General features: G+C 40.8%; 1 protein-coding gene across 1 annotated transcript in view; it reads left to right on the forward strand.

The window, feature by feature from the left end:
• The window catches only part of LOC137645772 (protein fantom-like), a 723,952-nt gene that overhangs the window by 519,524 nt on the left and 184,167 nt on the right, over positions 1-20,261 (forward strand). The window contains 1 exon segment of the mRNA XM_068378685.1: positions 12,998-13,182. Within this exon segment, the coding sequence (XP_068234786.1) occupies positions 12,998-13,182 (185 nt within the window).

The following is a 20,261-nucleotide window of genomic DNA, read 5'->3' on the forward strand; positions in this document are numbered from 1 at the left end:
CTCCGTCACCACAAGAAAATGGTTTAAAACATCAGTTTCTTTATCTAATACTTACAGGGGTACAGTGGATCGTACATCCACAGTACTAAATATCTTACTGCCTTATGTAATGTAAATGTATGAGAGAGAGAGAGAGAGAGAGAGAGAGAGAGAGAGAGAGAGAGAGAGAGAGTTTGTTCTTCAGACTTTGTTAAAAAAGTTAGGCAGACTGTCAGACAAGGGAACTTCAAAATCACACTGGATTTAAAAGACATACTTTCAGGTCCCAATACATCCATCATCAAGGAAGTATCTAAAATTTGTTATGTACAAAAAGATATTCCAGTTTTGGGTGTTGTGCTTTGGCCTATTGGCAGCCCCTCAAGTGTTTATAAGTCTCCACTCTAGTCTCATGCTGGACCCATGCTAATGGGATTTGTCTCCTTCAGTACCTAGATAACTGATTGATTTTGGCAGACTCGGTGGAGACCCTTCTCCTTCACCGAGATAGACTTCTCGCTTTTTGCCTTGACCTGGGGGTCATGGTGAATTTCGAGAAGTCCTCACTGCAACTGTCCCAGAATCTGGTGTATCTGGAAAGGCAGATAAACACCCAATTAGGAAAAGATTCTAGGAAATGGCTTGTCCCATTTCTTAAGAGGCTCGCTACAACCCACATGTTGCATTCTATCTCTCCCGTGGCAGCTGAAGACCTTCTGGTCTGGAAACAAGAACCCACTGGACATTCTGGTTCTAATAGGGATAGAGCAAAAGAAAGACTCGAGTTGGAGGGTTTTAGATACCAACCTTCTCAAAGGAGATCTTCTCTCTCCTCCCCCAGACTTGATGCTCTTAACAAATGTATCAAAAGAAGGGTGGAAGCCTCACCTGTTGCAGCACGTAGACTCTAGGCTGTGGTCCAATTCCGATTGGCAGTGCCACATAAACCGGGCAGCCATTCAGCATTTCCAAAAGTTCTTTTCAGATCACTCCATTTAGTTGATGAGTGACAAAATGACAGTAGTGGCATATCTAAACCAATAAGGAGGTACTTTTTCATGGTAGCTTTGCCATCTAGCCGTGGAAATTCTGCAATGGACAGAAAGCAATTCGATCCCCCTGTCAGTACGGTTCATTCCAGGGAAGAAGAACATTCTGGCAGACAATCTGAACAGGAAGACTGAGATGCTGTTGTTTGTTCTGAGTGGTCTTTGCATCCCCGGATAGCCAACAGAGTCTTGACTTTATTGGGTTAGCAGATACTAGACCTGCTCGTAATATCTCTCAACCGGAAGCTAACTGAGTATTATTTACCAGTACCAAACCCACAGAAAGCCCTCCAGGATGCCTTCCAGGACCTGTAGGACAACCTGGACATCTATATGTGTTTCCCCCGTTCTACCTAATGAGGAGACTCCTCAACAAGGTGGCGGCAAGCAGAATGATATTCAGACCTTCTACTTCTGCTGACAGAGGTTCTGAGGAAGCTTCCACCCATACACGATCTCCTTTGGCAAGACAGTCGCATCCCCATGACTTCACACCTGGAGGTTATCCAGCATGTCCTCTCATAGAGAGGATTTCTTCACACTGTGGCAAAGCAGATGTCTAGGTACCTGAGGAGGTCTTCCATAGCCATATACCAGACAAAGTTGTTGATATTTTGGGGTTGGTGTCATTCGTCTCTCAACTCAGAGCCAATATACCCCTGATCACAGAGATTTTGTTGTACCTCTGGTAAGCAAAAACTCTGCTTAGTCTCGGCAGTGAAATGCTATTGCTTAGTCTTAAGCCTAGTCTTTAAACTGAAACGTCTTAACATTTCCTCATCGACAAAATTGTCAATGCTCATATGGAGTTTAAAGCTTATCTGCCCTCAGCCAGAAGTGAGACCATCTCCTAGGAATGTGGTGAAGGTACTACATTCCTCCTTATGAACCGTTGAGTCGAGCATGAGATCACTACTTTATTCTCAAGACGGGCTTCCTTCTCGCACTTACCTCTTTAAAGAGAGTGTTAGTGAGATACATGGTCTCTCCTATGACATTGCCAATTCAAGTGGATGGTGGCAAGTAACGCTCAGCTTCATCCCTGAGTTTATTGCTAAGACTCATACTTTGGCTATATTAGACTCTAGGTTTGTGCCTTTCCAGATTTTGAGTATTCCTGAAGAAACTGATGATCCTAACCAACTGTTACGATGTCCTGTTAGAGCGTTAAGGCTCTATCTCAAGCATACTAAGAGGGCTCGCTTTATGTCAAGCGTCTGCTTGTGAGTTCAGTGTAAATGCAGGGTTAAAAAGAGGATCACAAAGAACTCACTTGGCTCTTGGATTCAGCAGGCCATTGACCACACTCTCAATCCTCACTCTGTTCAACAGGTAGAAGACCCAGAGCTCACAACATCAGGAGCATAAGTACATCCCTGGTGTTCAAGAGAGTTCTCTGTGGCACAGGTACTCCAAGTGGACGTGTTGAAAAGCAAACCATTTTTATTCCCCACTAACTGCAACATGCAACCCACGGGAATATAGATACGTTTACTTTGGAACCTTTGGTGGCTGCTCAACAAGTGGTTTTGCTACCTTAACTTTCCCTTGCAAGACTTAGTACCAGTTGATCGAGGGCAGAGGTCACACATTTTTAATCTGGGATGAATGGGTAGAATGACTGGCCTTTTCTTCCTTTATCTTCTCCTCTCTTGGCACACAGTATCCATGAATTCTGCAAGCTGGCGTCCTTCTGACTGCAGGTAAGGATCATATTTGTTTTGTGGTCTGAAATACAGTATGTGTGCATATTTTGTTATGTCCCTAATCTCCCTGTCAGGGGGAGTTGGGCAATGTCTAGGTATTAGTATAAGTGTGGATTGACTCACTTGAAATCTTCAATGCTGTACAGAAAGCCCTTGCTTGTGGTCAGGAAGTTCATATGATTGGTCTTGATTTTAGTCCTGCCTTTGACCGTGTTAATCATGATGCCCTTATATTCAAACTGAAACAGTTGGGAATGGGTGGGTCGTTTCTTAGCATCATTATTAAATATTTAAGGAATAGATCACAAAGAGTTGTTGTTGATGGGCACCATCGTGAGTATAGGAATGTGTTATCTGGTGTTCCTCATGGTCGTGGTCTTGGCCCATTACTTTTCATACTATATATACATGGCATGTAGTTTGGTCTAGAAAACAAGCTTGTTGCATATGCAGATGATGCTACTCTCTTTGCATCATTTCCATCTCCTAAATATAGATCTGGGGTTGCTGAATCCCTCAACAGAGATCTAGCTAAAATTAGTGCATGGTGCAAATTATGGGGTATGGAGTTGAATCCTAACAAAACTCAAAGTATAATTGTAAGTAGACCAAGGAACGTGGTTCCTCAACATCTGGATCTCAGCATTGATAATGTTTCTCTAAGTTTGTATTATTCTTTTCATTCTTTTAAAATTTTAGGTGTGATTCTCAACGACAAATTTACTTTTGAGAAACACATTAGGTCTGTCTTCTTCAATTGCACAAAAAAACTGGCCTAGTGAAAAAGTCTTTCAAGAGTTTTGGTGATCAATCTTTTCTGAAAAAGTATTTTAATTCTTTCATTTTATCTTGTTTCGAGTATTGTTTTCTTGTCTGGTCTTCAGCTGCTGATTCTCATCTTAATTTGTTGGACAGGAACTTACGGTCTATTAAATTTCTTATTCCTGATCTAGATATTAATCTCTGGCACCATCGTTCAATTACTTCATTATGCATGTTGCATCAGATTTTTCATAATTCTGACCATCCTTTGCATTCAGATCTTCCCGGTCAGTTCTATCCTGTTTGCAATGGTGGGTATGCAGTTAATTTTAATAGTCAGGCTTTCTCTATCATGAGGCTCAATACTACACAGTACTCTGGAAGTTTCATTCCAGCTGTGACCAAGTTGAGTAATGATCTTCTTAATCATGTAGTTGAATCAGTAGAACTTCAAAAGTTCAAACTCGCAGCAATTTTTTTATGTTGAACAGGCTTGCTTTAGTCATTTTATAGTTTATATATCAAATATCTGTTTTAATGTTTTTAATATTTTTAAAATCTTTTATTTCGATTTTTCACTACTTCTTATATCGTTTATTTATTTCCATATTTCCTTTCCCTACTGGGTTATTTTTCCTTGTTAGAGACCCTGGGCTTATAACATCTTGCTTTCCCAACTAGGGTTGTAGCTTAGCTAGTAATAATAATGACCCATGTAGACGGATAATGAGACGTCGGAATATGGGTTTTCTTCATTTATTACAAAAGGTTCATTCGTAAGTAAACTGTACACAATTACCCTCTCAGGTGAGGAACATGTCAACTCGAGCATCCAAAGGCAACTAAACTCTCTTCGCTACCAAAATGCAATATTTGCAATAACATGCTGAGACATAGGTTTTTGTGGAATACTCATAAATATTGAGTTAATTTACCTTCACGTACAACATACATCCATATACATGAATTAGGACATTACTCCCCCCAACTCCTCACTCCGGGAGGAGGTGCGCACTCGCCCTCACTAGTCTATGATCTATGGAGGACACTATGACCTGGAATAGGCCTGGCATGTACTAAACAGAAATGCAACAATATATATATATATATATATATATATATATATATATATATATATATATATATATATATAGAAATCACCCCAAAAGAATAACATCTTCCACAAAATAATTGAAAATGAAATATTGCATGTAAAAATGTACACAATACAATATAAATAATTCCACTCATTTCTTCTCAAGACCTCTGCAACTAAAATACAGAATACCCAAAGTGAAAAAAAAAAATCATAACATCAATATTACACAACCTCACCAATAACCTCCCTCTGGTTGCGGGCAATACAGGCTTCTTGGGTGGGACAGGGGTAGGAATATATATTCCTTCATCCCTCGATTTTACATGTCCTAGTTTACGGCACAATTTCGCAACACAACTCCCCACCACCGTTTCGTCATTTATTTAAATCACTATAACACTTGCACTTGCAACTTTTAACTGGTGGCCACTAGTGATTTTCCCGAGAAAATCATTTATCTTCATGCCCTTCTCTTATAACATTAAGTATAAGGTATTCACATCCACACATTCTCTAACACTGCCTATCCTCAAGGCTGAACTTTATTCCCGCAGCCACTTGCCATTCGGGAACCGGCCCGGCCCCAGCAACCAGGTATCATATAAATACATGAATAATAAAACATCTGCCTGACGGATCTCACTTGACCTATTTAACTTCTGATTGTTTTCAGGTTCACTCAGCAATGGTATACGTATTGCCACACGGCAAAATTACCGCAACATTTTTCGTATACATTAAGCATCAACATAAGAAAACATTGTTACAGGGGCGTAGGAGCGGGGGGGGGGGTGCTATAGCCCCTCCCCCCCCCCACTTTTTGGCTGAAAATATGCTTTTAAACATTCAGATTTACATTTTGTAAATGCATTTCATCTCTGGCAACGGCTCTTGTACAGTCTCACCCTCCCACCCCACTCCCGCCACGTAAGTATCATGTTAGTACCCAGCATCATAGTTTCACAGTCCCGTACGTCACTGACTCGTCACTCGCTTAGTTTTACAGAGAGCAGCCCCAATATTGGTAATCAAGCCACTTAAAATGTTTGACCCCCAGTGCATACCGTGCAAACTTGTGTTAATCTATCCATCATTAGGCTACCAAACACTATTATAATTTCTTCATAATTCTTTTTAAATATGTATACCTCTATATAATTTCAGAGCTTACGAAGCATTAATTATACATTATTCATACACTTTTAATATGTATATATTCTGGTCTCAGGCATGACTTTCCAATATGTATGTTTATATTATAAATATGCTTGTTCTTAATTTTGCTTACTTACAATTCTATATATATATATATATATATATATATATACTAAATTCAGTTATTTTAATATATGTAATGGTGACCATAAATTGTCTCTTCTTACTGAAGTGACTAAGGTTGTTAAGCTGTTGCTTGTTATGCCAGTATCAAACGCACAGAGCGAACGCGCTTTTAGTGCCATGCGAAGAGTGAAAACGTACCTTCGGAGTACAATGACTCAGAAAAGATTGAATCATTGCATGATACTTCATTGTCATTCGGAAAAAACCGATAGCCTTGACTTGATCGATATTGTGAATGAGTTTGTAGCAAAGAATCAACATCGTCAGTATATTTTTGGTAAATTCACCAAGTAGGCCTATCGGTATATATATATATATATATATATAGATAGATAGATAAATGATATACTGTATATATATATATATATATATAGATAGATAGATAGATAGATAGATAGATAGATGATATACTGTATATATATATATATATATATATAGGCCTATTGGTATTTTATGATTGTTATTGTGTAAAAATTGGAATTGGTCACATAAAAATCTTCCAAAAATATGATTTTGTTTTTGATACAATATGCTGTCAGATGCCAGGAAATCGCATCTGAGGGTGTTTCATCATAAAATTTTTCTGGGGGAGACCCCTAGACCCCCCCCCCCCCATATCTTCGCGCCTGCAGCTCCGCCTTCAGTGTTATTTCGAACTTTAGCCCCCCCAAACAGGAAAACGCTCCTACGCCCCTGTGTTATCATCAAGTTTATTTAAAACACGTCAAAAGAAGAAGTGAGGTCTGTTCAAACAACAATAGCAAAGGAAAAACAAAATTCTACTCATCAACTCGAGGGATGTCACGTATGCAGGGGTAAGGAGGAACACTTTTGAAAACTACCTCTTCTGGCACCACATGTATGTGTGCCTGATGATGTTCAGACACTGTGGCAATAACAATGCTTTGTTTCACAACTGTGTTAGACTAAACCAACTTTACTCGGTACAAACCCAAATACGCTGGCTCTAGTTTGTGTTTCCTAGGTTGTAATCGTTTTAAATACACACGATCGCCAACAAATACTTTTACCGGTGCGGTTTTGAACCGACCATCATACTTAGAGCTGTGATATTCATTAGCTCTTTTCAAAAACCTTTCAGTAATCTTTCAGTGGTGTTTATTACTGTCCATAATAGATTCAATAAATATACACGGTATTGCCTAGTTGAATAATTTGACAATTGTTGCGGATTAATGAGTACCGTATATGTTAACACAGAGTCCTGTCCATGCACTAAAAAGAAAGGCATGTCCCTGAGCGAAGCATTATATGCAATGTTCAAAGCTAGCTCAGCTGTAGGAAGCATGGTGTGCCAATGAATGGGGTCATCAGCCAGTAAGTAACGTAAAATTCGCACTACTTCCCTATTATGTGATTCCACTAATCCGTTAGCTGAAGGCCTATTTGCGGTCACTGAAAAGTGTTTAATTTTCATCAAGTCCGTGACCGATTTCACCACCTTATTTATAAACTCAAGACCATTATCACTTATCAAAACTTTCAGGCAACCAAACCTAGAAATGAAAGAGCACAGTGCCTGGGCTAATGAATTTCCAGATTTATCCAACATAGCGTAAGTATGAGTGTACCGAGTAAATGCATCCACAAATACACATTTATACTTATATTGTGTTAACCCAGTAGGAAATGGTCCTACTACATCCATATGCACTCTATAAAATTTAATAGGATTCACAGGCCACCTTCTGGCTTCCGGTACAGTGTTTTTATGTTCTCTGAAACAGATACAAGCATGACAACCATTTATATAATTCTCTATAGATTTTTTCATTCCTAAACAAATGAAGGATTCACGTGCTCTCTTTAATGTTTTATCAATCCCTAAATGCCCTGCATACGGACTTTCATGTACAGTGTGGATGGCTCGTTTAATCAAAAAGGGAGGAAGAACTACCTGAGCACAAAATTCCCCTCCCCTCTTCTCGTAAGCACAATATAAGATATAATTTTCTATAAAAATACTTCTCACGAGGCACATTCAGAAATGACGGATAACTCTCCGATTCCCCTTTAATCACTGCTCGCACTTTTTCCATCCATTCCTCTTTTTTTCTGTCCCGCTCGTACTTCTTTTATGTCCCAACCTCCCAAGTCAATCAAACCTGCATCATCAGGGCTTTCATTCTGGACACCCCTGGTCATGTCCTCGGTCACCCACATATATTCCCCTTCGCCTCTCTCTCTCTCTCTCTCTCTCTCTCTCTCTCTCTCTCTCTCTCTCTCTCTCTCTCTCTCTGTCCTGTCTTCTGCCTGCTCATCGGGAGAATTTATATCCCATTCTCTATTTTCTCTATTTTGATGGGGGTCTTCAATATTTTGGTTACGTTCTTCATTCCTCTTTTGTGCCCTAGTTGTTACTCCTATTACTGCCCCTCTAGAGAGAGCATCAGTTACCTTGTTAGCTTTACCTTCTATGTGGTGAAAATCCTTTATATTAAACTCTAGCAATCTCTCAATAATCCATCTCGCTTGTCGAGAGGTCAAATCATTTTTATAATACAAATCACGTAAGGGGCGATGATTACTTTGCAACTCAATCGACTGACCTACTAAAAAGAACCGATGCCCCTCTAGAAGCCAAAGAATAACCAAAGCCTCTCGACCGAATGTACTATACTTCTTATCTGTCCCTTTTAACGCCTGGGAAGCAAAACAAATGGGTCGCTCTCTGCCGTTATCATCTCGTCGAGTAACTACGCCACCAATAGCTACGCTACTCGCATCTGTTGTCACTAAAAACAGGCGATCAAATCTAGGATATGCGAGTAATTCATTGCTAGTTAAGGCAGCTTTCAAATGGTTAAAGGCTCTTACTTCTTCCCCTCCCCAATTTATTACTTTTGGTTTCTTTAAAGCATGTAAAGGTCTCGCTATCTCTCCAAAACCATGGAAATTTTTTGCTGAGCACTCTCGATATAGATTACCATAGGCCTGACAAGTGTAACAACGGGGGGATCCTTGGGTGGGGCACTCCACTCATCGGTGCCCCTCTCCCCCACACTGCCAACATCTGAAGACTTTGCTAATTTGCTAACTGCATTCCCCCTTATCTCTCTTCGGGGGTCGAGTGTCTCTCATGGCTGCTAACTTCTTGGAATCAGGCCAGTTATTCTCAGTCATTTTTTCTTCTGCCAAACTGTCTAAAATGTTTTGTATCGCGCTCATTACATCTGTCAACGAGCAATTGTCATCGAACAAATAACCACATAAATACGGGTTTACTAATCTGCGAATATGTTTACGGCCAATTGCTTTTTTATCACCTTCTGGGAGATTGGCACTCCGGGTAGCAAACGAATCGCAATCCCGAAAAATGCAAGTTGCAAAACTAAGATCAGATTCACCTTCCTGTATTTTGGGTTTGTAATTTTCTTTTATGTCTCCCTTTCTCGCATCAGGCAAGGCATACTTCTCTATATTTCAGTATAACTTCTTAAACAGTCTTGCGACCAACATATTACCTCCATTGCGGGAGCATCTTTCAGCAACCTAATTACTTGAATAGCTTTTTCTCTTTCCGACCACCCATATGTAGCTACTTCAAAGTCTCTCAAAAACACTCCAATCAATTGAAACCCTACCTTAGGCCGATGATCCTCAAAAGGCTTAACACTTGCCTGGAGTTCTGGCAACTTTCGAACTACCATTTGCGTATTTTCACTCGGCTGTGCATGTGTACTTTCACTTGTGTGCGTTTGAACTTCGTCCATGTACGTCGTATAAGCTGTGGTTGCGCGCCGCTCCTGTTCTCGTTCCACCAACAATCTGTTCATTAACTGTTTTAAGTTCTCTAACTTATTTTCCAATTCTTGCGTTGTAATTTCCTGTCTATATTCTTCATCGGGAACGCTATATCCTACTGCTTCCTCGTTCTCATCTCCTGCAGCAGCAGCGTTTGCTATGTTAGTCCTTGTATATTTAAGTATCTTGAACTTTTATTTTACCGGCTCAAAGAACAACTTCACTCACAGCATACACGAAAGACGTATTTTTTACACCTGACACCAATATGGCCCATGTAGACGCATAATGAGACGTCGGAATTTGGGTTTTCATCATTTATTACGAAAGGTTCGTTCGTAAGTACACTGTACACAACTACCCTCTCAGGTGAGGGACTTGTAAACTCAAGTGCCCAAAGGCAACTAAATTCCCTTTGCTATCAAAATGCAATCTTTGCAATAACATGCTGAGACATAGGTTTTTGTGGAATACTCATGAATATTGACTTCATTTACCTTCATGTAAACGTACATCTATATACATGAATTAGGATAATAATTATATTAATAATAATAATAATAATAACAATAATAATATACTTACCTGGTAAAGTCACAGTGCGAGTTACCAATCACTCACCCTGGTATCTCGGGCCATCAACTCTAGCATTTGCAAGCTGAGGGGTTATGAGGTGTCAGGATACTCTTTTCATGCTCTGTCTAGTTCAGATTTGTATCCTAGGGCAATGTGACCAGCCAGTTGGAATTTGGACTCCAACCACCTAGAGGTGAATCTCAGTAAAGAACGAAGGTTTGGATTTGGGTCGAAACAAAGGACAAATTTGGAAGAAATTTGTATTTTTCTTAACTACACAAACCTGAGCTCTTTACACATACTTTTCCTGCCATCATCCTCCCTCTAGAAGTTCTGCTTGCAATCAAAAGTGAAGAGAGCTGTCTATGTGAGTGTGTGAGTGGTGAGGTTGGTCTATCCCCTCTAACTAGTGGAGCGTTGTTGACACCTTGCATGAAAGTTTTTATTGCTAAATCCAGCTTGAGCTTAAACATATATCGTAAATAAAGAACCGAGGTTTATATAGATAGGGAAAATACAAATTACTTCCAAATTTGTCCTATTCATGATAGCTTAACCTCAGGAGAAAGAGTCAATTAGTTTCTAGCCTTTCGTAGAGATCAGTTTATTACCATCATTCCGGGTCATCTTTTAATTTTGACTCTGAGACTCCCTATTTTAGGCCAAAAATGGAGAGTGTCTTCAGATATGGGACCCACTTTATACTAAAGCTCCAGTGTCAGGAGATGGTAACCTCTGTCTGATATCTACCCTGCAATTATTTCTGCATCGATCCCCATCTTCAGAAGGTACAGTAGTTTGTTCCAGTGACCTCCATATTTGAGAAAGCTGATCCTCTCTTCATCCCTAGAACCACAATGTGAGAAGAATTGTTTCTTTACCAGTGCTCTTTGCTAATTTGCAATTTCAGGACCTCCAGAGCTTTATGGTTTGGTCTGGATATTGTGTTTATGAAACACTACCTGAAACAAATCCTAGCAGTACAACATTCATGGGTGGTACTTTGCTCGTTCGGGACTTCTAAAAGGGGAACCTAGAAAGAGAAAGGACCACATCATGCAACAGAAGCATAATGACAGGGATCCAGTCTTTCTCTGGAATTTTCCCATATGAGGCAAGTGTAAGACTTGATAGTTTTTCTTCTCATATACATTACAGTATAAATTGATGGATAAGTTGTTTTCTGGGTTGTAGGAAGTTGTTCTTGATGGTGCATGAGTCAACACATTTATTGTTCGGGTATTACCGGTAGTCTGTGGAAACCATACAGCACATTAACCCCCTAAAAGTTGTTTTGACAAAGGAAAAATCTATTTGTGGGGAAGTGCTGTATGGTCCCCAGGACCCTGCCTCCTCCCTAGCCTTCTGGAGGGGAGCAGGACAATTGATTTTCACTTTAAGTAAAAGACAGTAGCTGGGCATAAATTGTTATGCAGGTAGCATTGTCATTGATAGGATTTCGATAGGCAGATGATTTCAGCAGTGTAGGTGCTGTGTCAAATTCAGTAGCGCCTGAACTCAATGGTCTCTTTTATACATATTAAGTCTGTGCTTTGCATATTTATACACTGGCCTTAGAGCAGGGGAGACAGTATTTCTTTGGTATTTATATTGTATTGGATGCCCTGTTCTAGACTTTTTCAGGAAAGTCAGAGACCACATAGCACCTCCCAAAAATTGTTACTTTTTTTTTCCAAAGAAGCTTTATTATACTGGATTGTATTAGGTTATTGCAGCAGCAATATATAGTATACAGTACAGTACAGTTGGAGAGATTAAAGGAAAGTAGAAAAAAGAGTAAAAGAGGCGGGGGAGCAAGAACCACACTGGTCATAATAGGGAGGATGTCGCAACCATCTGCAAAAATTGGAAATCATGCATTGAAATATATTGGTGGTCTCCATATGAGAATAACTGAAATCTTGAACTTTTATGGATGACTGCTCTGTATTCTAAAGGTAATATACTTCACTTTTACTCAAGAGCTTAGCATTAGAATGAAATGTTTGTTGTACTGGTTTTGGCACAGAATTTTTATAACAGGGTCATCTCCTCTGTTCCTTCCAAGTCATTTTGAAATATAAGTTCTGAATTCCTTTTCTGAAGAGGAAAGAGAAACTTTTCTTCTTGAAAGATATCAATATTAATCTAGTTTCTGGAAACGGGGTTATGCACTGAATTACTATTTAGCAAGAACTCTCCCCTGGAAGAACATAGGGAACTGGAAATGCAGGATCCAATAAAGGAGGAAATATTTCATGCAAAGTATTTGGTGCCTCAAAAACGCTTATATTCAAGCAATAAAAAGAGGTTCCAATTCTAAATATGTTGTCAGCTAAGTATTAAATTTCATCACACAAAATAGATGATGTATGGCCTGTTGAGGTTTTAACTAAAGATGGAATGAGAATTCAAAATGACAGCTGGTGGAAGGGGACATTTATGTTGCAACTTTATTTACCAGGAAACAAAGGATTGTACATAGGTCATGGCAAAAATGTTTATATTCATCTTAATGATAAAATGAACAGTTCATCAATTCCAGGTAAGTATTGAAATTATTAATTCATTTAAGAATTACTTTTTCCTATCTGTTACATCTAATCATTGATCATCAATTAGAAAAGTCAAGGGAGAAGATAATAATGAAACTAAATACATAAAATGTACAAGTCATTTTATATTTTTTTCATTTTCTAGTTTTTTTTTTCCTTTTACAGCAAGTGTGTACATTCTCCTAGAATCTGGTCACCCTGCAAAAGTTGGTGAATGTCAGTTAACCTTTTGTGAAGTTCTTGAGCATCCACGCAACACACTTCATGGTACAGTGCCAATAACAGCATGTCTTGATGATGCAGATGAACTGAAGCATCTTTTGCCAGATCTTGAAAAGAAGATAGACAAGGTATAGCTTATTACTGGTGTATCTTCTTTCAGTTTTTTCTAAACATAAAAAAATCCTAAGTTACTGTTTTTTTTTCCAAGAGATTATTGATTTAGTTGGTTATCACTGTAATCACTATAGGACTTGGGTTGTTCAGGAAGCAGTTGGAGGAGCTTTATGAATGGAAATATTTTGGGTTCACAGTTTTTATTTTCTATGCATCATCTCTGATGTTCATATTGCTTCTTCTTTAAAAGTCTGGTTTAATCGACATACGTGTGAAATATATGAAACTTCAAAATTTTACCATTTTCTTTTGCTTTAATAAATACAGGCCTTTAACAAAGAATAGAAACCTCTAGCAATAATAGGTAGTAAGGCCATGTTGTATTGTTAGGAAGAATAGGCTTCAGTTATCCCTATGGACCAGGGACAATCACTATTAGGTTTTGTTGTTTTAAAATTCAGAATATCCATCAGAATAATCAATTATCTGAGAAGCTCTAACATAGAAGTCTTTTAAGTCTACGGCCTTAAAAGTTTTAAGAGTAATGATGACCAGACTTGAGGTGGTAACAGAGTTATACAAAAAGAATGTCAAAAGATTGAATAATACAGATGGCTTACAAAAATATAATTGTTCCAACACCGAATACAAACAATTTCGCTCTTTCTATAGGATATTATTTTGGCAATAGCTGAAACTAGTCAATAGACTATTTTAGTGAGGTATTACTACCCATCACCAATTAGCGGGGGTAGACCAGCCACCCTGCTCACATGACATAACTTTTTATTTTGGCTCTGTGGAGAACAGACATGCTGTCGTTCTCTCCCCTGGACTCTATACTTACGAATACAAATTGGCTTAAAACTTTAGCTATTTCTTTCTCTTTTCCACATTATTGTATTGTGAGGCTCAATAATGTGGGTTTGTCCTGGCATGGAAGGGCGTCTCTGCAACACCTTTAGGTCACTCCCTGAGACGGATCCTCATGTCCTTTATCCTGTGTGCTGGGGTCACTCCTGCTCGCTGAAATCTCATTGTGAAGTTTGTCGGGAGTGGCCATCCTCCCAGTGGCTGAGGTTTAGTAGGCGGCAGAAGAAGGACAAAGGGGACTCTTCTCCTTTGGGGTCATCCTCGTAGATGAAGAAGCCCTGGCGTCTTGCTTCCTCACCTTGTTTACTCCATGCTGAATCAGCTCGATCAGACTCTTCTGGGGAACAGTCTAATAAGAATGATGGCTGCGTGACCCCTGGACAACTCTATGGTTACTTAGTGGAGTCTGCTTCCTTGGAACTTTCAGGTATCCCCTCTAAGGAACGTCTGCTTGAGTTTCTGCAGTTAAGGATGCAGCGTGACCGCACTCCTGCCTACCCAGGGGATGACTACGGTTTTCCTATTTGAGACTACGGAGATATTGTACTGAAGGAGCCTCTCATGTCCTTAGCTGTTGCAACTTTTGCTTCTGCTCAACAACTCTTCGTTCATCCTGTTTCGGCAGACAGGGGAAAGTAGTTGCAGACGAGCACCACCGGGGTAACCTGTCGTGTGATCCTCTCGAGGAAAACCATGAAACTGACTTTGGTCACGTTTTCCAATACTCAAATTACGATGCTTGCTCCCTGCTTGAGCCTGCTGAGCATGTTGATGATTTGCCGAGTATGTTGCATGGAGCTCCTCCACCTGGTGATGAGTGCCCATGTCGTTCGCGAGCAAGACCCTCCTCTCCTGAGGGGTCGCCGCCAAGTGGTTTCCAAAAGCGGGGGCTGGATTCGTCCAGATTCTTTAACAGCTCTTTGGAGCACTGCTTTTCTGAGCAAGACGATGATGGGGTTAGGCGAGAACCCTCGGGATCTGCGTCTCGGAGTTTCTGCCTCTCGGGAGGGAGTTCTTGCTGTTCTGCCTGTGCGCCAGCACATAGCGAGTTCAGCGCAGCCTTATTCATCTCTTTACAAGCAAATACTTCTTTCTGTTGGAGCGCATAAAGCTACTCGCCAACCTCCTGCTGGAGGCATGACAAGTAAGAGTGCTTTTGACTATGCCACTTTGGTACGTGGAAGCACAGGCCCCAATCTTGCAAGGGAATCTAACACAGTGTTGCACATCCATTCACTGAGCACTAGCAAGGTGGGTGTGCGAGGTCTTCTGCCTGACGAAGGTCTACAAGTGATTTCGGTCATTCGCCAACCTCACAGCGAGTTCTCAAGAACCTACTCGCCTAGACATCATGCTTCTTTATTGCATTTATAACAGGTGCACACTACCTCGGTAGCGTGTAATTATTTGCCACCACAGTATGCTTTGGCAGCAAGACAGCAAACACAGGTGCTCGTCACCTTAACTGCACGCACCTATACAGGTGCTGGCCACGTCTTGCCTTACCAACGTTTGCCTCGCCAACGTTCACCTCACCAGACTGTGGTACAGTAATCGCACTCGTTAGGGATCGCCACTCCGGTGACACAACACTACTTCGGTAGTTGGAGATAGTGTGCTCACTCACAATCCGCAAGCAGAACAAACTTGCCTTCTTAGAGAAATGAATGTCTTTGGTGAACACGACAGACTAGCCGGTTTTCCTCGCCCATTCCTTGTAACATTGCTAAAGGAAAAGAAGCACTCGTGCAGTGCTCGAACAGGTGCTCCTTCCTTTACGAAGGATGCACCAGGTTCGCAGAACTTGTAAAGGCAGTTCAGCATGCAGTTTCATGACCAAGCCATGAATCTCTGGTTATGCCCCAAAAGATACTCCCTACATTCCTTTGGAGGTATCAGAGTTAGACCGAAGGACTTCATAATAACACTTGATTTGAGAGTCGTGTACTTTTAGATCCCTATCCATCCATCGTCAAGGAAGTACTTAAGATTCATCCTGAACCAGAAGATATAACGGTTCAATATGCTGTGTTTCAGCCTGTCCACAGCCCCTCAGGTGTTCACAAGGCCTTTTTCCTTAGTCTCAACCTAGACACACATGAACGCCATTCATCTACTCTACTTCGATGTTTAGACAATTGGCTGATTCTCGTAGACTCATTGGACATCCTTCTCCTTCATCAAGACAAACTCCTCAAGTTTCGCTGCGATCTGTGGATTGTGGTAAATCACAAGAAGTCCTCTCTGCAACCCTCACAAGACCTGGTATATCTTGGGATGAGAAGAGATACACAACTAGCCAAAGTCTTGCCATCCAAGGACAGAATATAGAGACTAAAAGTGGGCAACTGACCTCTTTCTGCTTCAAGGCACACTACCAGCACAGTGGTGGCGGCTGCTGTTAGGTCACCTGCCTTCCTTGAAGAGGCTGGTGCCCAATGGTCATTTTCGCATCAGGTCTCTTCAGTGGCAACTGAAGACATTCTGGTCTCTGCACAAAGACCCTCTGAACCTTCAGGTTCCAATAGGGTCCAAGCAAAAGGAAATACCTGAGTTTGTGGTTGTCAGACACCAACCGGCTCAGGGTAGTAAACTAACTCTCTCCTCCCCTGGAATTGATGCTCCTCACAGATGTGTAAAAAGAAGGGTGGGGGCTCACCTGTTGCACCATACGTTCTCTAAGCTATAGTCTTGAGTCCGAGCAGCAGTGCCACGTAAACCTCCTGGAAATGAGGGCAACCTTTCTGGCCCTTAATAATTCCATCAATTGCTTTCAGGACACTCTGTGGTGCTGATAAACGACAACACCATGGTAGTGGCATATGTAAAGAAGCAAGGAGGTACTTTTTCACAGCCCCTATGCCATCTGGCTGTGAATATAATAAGATGGATGTAAGAAACTCGGTAGCTCCGTCAGTCCATTTCATCCCTGCAAGAAAAACGTTCTGGGAGACAAACTGAGCAGGAAGACTCAGATAGTTCGCTCTGAGTGGTCCTTGAAACAGATAGTCAGCAAAGTCTTGATTTTGTGGGGTTCGCCGATGATAGACCTGTTTGCAAAGTCCCTCAACTTTGAGCTTCCGGTGTAATGCTTGCCAGTACTAGATTCCCAGACCATCTGGGAAGATGCCTTTCAACACCAGTGGGACAACATGGATGTTTATGTATTCCCCCTCTTGCCCAGTAAGGAGGCTTCTGAACAAGGTAAGGGCATTGCTAGATCTCTCGATGACCCTCATAGATCCATTGTGGCAGCATGGAGAATGGTTTCCGGACCTTTTACATCTGCTCACAGAGGCGCCGAGGTAGCTTCACTTCCTGTTCTATTCAAACAACCACACGCAAAGATCTCCCACAAGGCAATAGCTTTGCTACGTCTTCATCCCTGGAGGTTATCCAGCATCTCCTCTCAGCCAGAGGCTATTTACAAGCAGTTGCAAAGAGGCTGTCAGGATACCTCCGTAGTCATCCTCAGCCATCTATCATGCCAAGTGTTATATCTTTTGTGGATGTTTTGGAAGAGGTATCGCTCCTACTGACGCCACTATCCCAGTGATAGCAGAGTTCTTATTATACCTCAGGGAGGAAAATTTATGCTCGGTGTCGGCAGTGAAAGGTTAATACTCAGCCTTGAGCCTCACATTTAGATGAAGCGAAGTTAACATTTCCTCCTCGACGGAGCACTCTCTCCTTATATGAAATTTCGAGCGCACATGCCCCCAGCCGAAAGTTACACTTCCTCCTTGGAACATAGTACATTAACAACAAACCCTGAAAAGAGCACCATATGAGCCACTGCATCAGTCATCAGACTGCAACTTTATGCTAAAGATGATCTTCCTTCTAGCTCTGGCCTTTACAGAGAGTCAGTGAGCTGCATGGTTTGTCCTACAACATCGCTCATTCTAAGGGATGCAGGCAGGTTTCACTCAACTTCATCCCTGAGTTTGTTACCAAGACTCAAATCTGGCAGTAGCAGATCCTAGTTTCATACCGTTCCGGATTGAGAGTCTCCGTTCCATAACCAATGATTCAGATCAGCTTTTACTCTGCCCTGTAAGGAGGTTGAGGAGTTACCTAAACAAACCACAGGAGCTCACCCACATGTTAGCAGACTGTTAGTCAGTATGGGCATGGTCAAGAGGAGAGTCACTTTGAACGCAGTCTCTTCCTGGATTCGTAAAGTTATTGCTCAAGCCTTGAATTCTGATTCTCTTTCACAAGGTTATAGACCCAGAGTTATCAGCGTTAGAGGCATTATCCCTGGCATTCAAAAAGGACTACTCTTTGGCTCAGGTATTACAGGCAGCCGTATGGAAGTGTCAAACAACCTTCACAGCCTACTACCTGCAAGACGTAACCCAGAGGACACATTTTCCACAAGTTTTGTGGTGGCTGCACATGTGGTATAAACACCTCAGCTCCTTTGTAGGACAAGTAGCATTTGGTCAAGGGTAGACGTTACCCGGTAGTAAGTCTAGAATGAATGTGGGGGTGACTTAACTTCTTTTTTCTTCATTCTACCCTCTCTTATGGCTTTAGGATCCGAGCTACCCTACAAACTAACCTCCTCTGTCTGCAGGTGGACACCATAGTCGCTTGTGTAACCTGATATATGTATATATATTTGTTATGATGCCGTTCTCTCTGCAAGGTGGAGTTGGGCAATGTATAGGCTACTTGTGGAGTACAACGCCAAGATTTGTCTTACCTTGTGAGGTCATAATGCTTAGTTCTCAAAGGATTGCACCAATTACCCAGGCTATTAGCTCTCACACATTTTTGAGAGGTAGCGAGATGTCAGGGTGCCTATAAAGCACGGTCGAAGCACAGAATCACACCCCTGGTCAGAAATTAGCAATTTGGTTAAGGAATTCCACCACTAAGGGTTAGTCTCCACTGTAAAGAGCAAAATGGTTTCTATTAGGTATTGGAATAATGAGAAATTAGGAAAGAATTTGTTTTTTCCTAACTATATAAAAATTAAGCTCTTTAAACATAGCCGTCCCGCCATCACCAAATCCCCTAACAATTCCTTCCTGTTATAAAGATAAGGATGTTATTTCACCGGTGCGTGTGTGACCCAGGTGGCTGTTCTACAACCCCTCCCTCCCCACCTCTAATTAACTGAAAAGGTCTTCTGGCTAGTTTCAGCTTTCACCAAAATAATATCTACTGTAAAGACCTCAAGGTTTTTATTCATAAAAAAATATAAATTATTTCCAAATTTGTCATTTTTATTACATATCTAGAGAGAACATACTCTTTTTACAAAAATATCACTTAGCGTAATAAAGCGGTATCAAGCAGGTTTTATTTTACATGTTTTACATAATCATAATTTTTTTCATATTGATCCACATTCGCCTGTGCTAAATCATGAGAAATCTCAAAAGTATTGTATTCAATTAAAGATATACAAAAGACACTTAGGTGCTGCTACAAGCAGAACATGAATCCAAATTATACAATTGCCCTCAATTAACAGATAAAGACACAATATCATTAACAGCAGGTTACATAAATGTTCTAGGCTTAGTAATTACAATGAGTGACAAAACAGCGATTATACAGAGTTCTAAACACTTTCTCTAATACTTGAATACCATAAGCAGTTCAATCTCAGAAATAGTACCAAGCTTAAACATTTATATTAAGACTTTAGTAACATAAGCAGTTCAAACTATTTTCTGGGTCGACCTGTGGCGGCCGGTGAAAAGGGGTCCTTCTAATACACTTTTCTGAGCCAAAGATAAATAAGGAACAAAAGGAAAACCCACTTACATCATCGTTCAGTAGTATTGAGGACAACTCGTAACAGAGCGAGCACAAATCCGGGAACCAAACCATATAAGAGGCTTGTCCCGGTTCCCGGATAAAGGAGATGGCGCAGTGTGCGTGGGACCGACAGAGGACATGCCCAACGGGGTCGTTGAACGAGGCAGGGCATCCTTGGGCAGTACAACGGACCTTCTGTAAAAGAAAGGAGACATAAGTCTGGATGTTCCTTGAAACTCTGGTAAGGGATTAAAAATCCACTAACAGAGCTTAGTTTAATGCAATATTGGTGCTTAAGGGAATTCAGTGAGTGAGAGCCGGAGCTCCATATTAAAATACATTAAATATAAAAGTTCCAGCAATGGCAATGGGACTGTATCATTCTAAAAGTGATAATAATGAAATAAGAATAAATAATCTAAAGCAATCTGCCGACCTCTGA

Source organism: Palaemon carinicauda, chromosome 8 (assembly GCF_036898095.1).
Source record: "Palaemon carinicauda isolate YSFRI2023 chromosome 8, ASM3689809v2, whole genome shotgun sequence".
In the NCBI taxonomy this organism is placed as follows: Eukaryota; Metazoa; Arthropoda; class Malacostraca; order Decapoda; family Palaemonidae; genus Palaemon; species Palaemon carinicauda.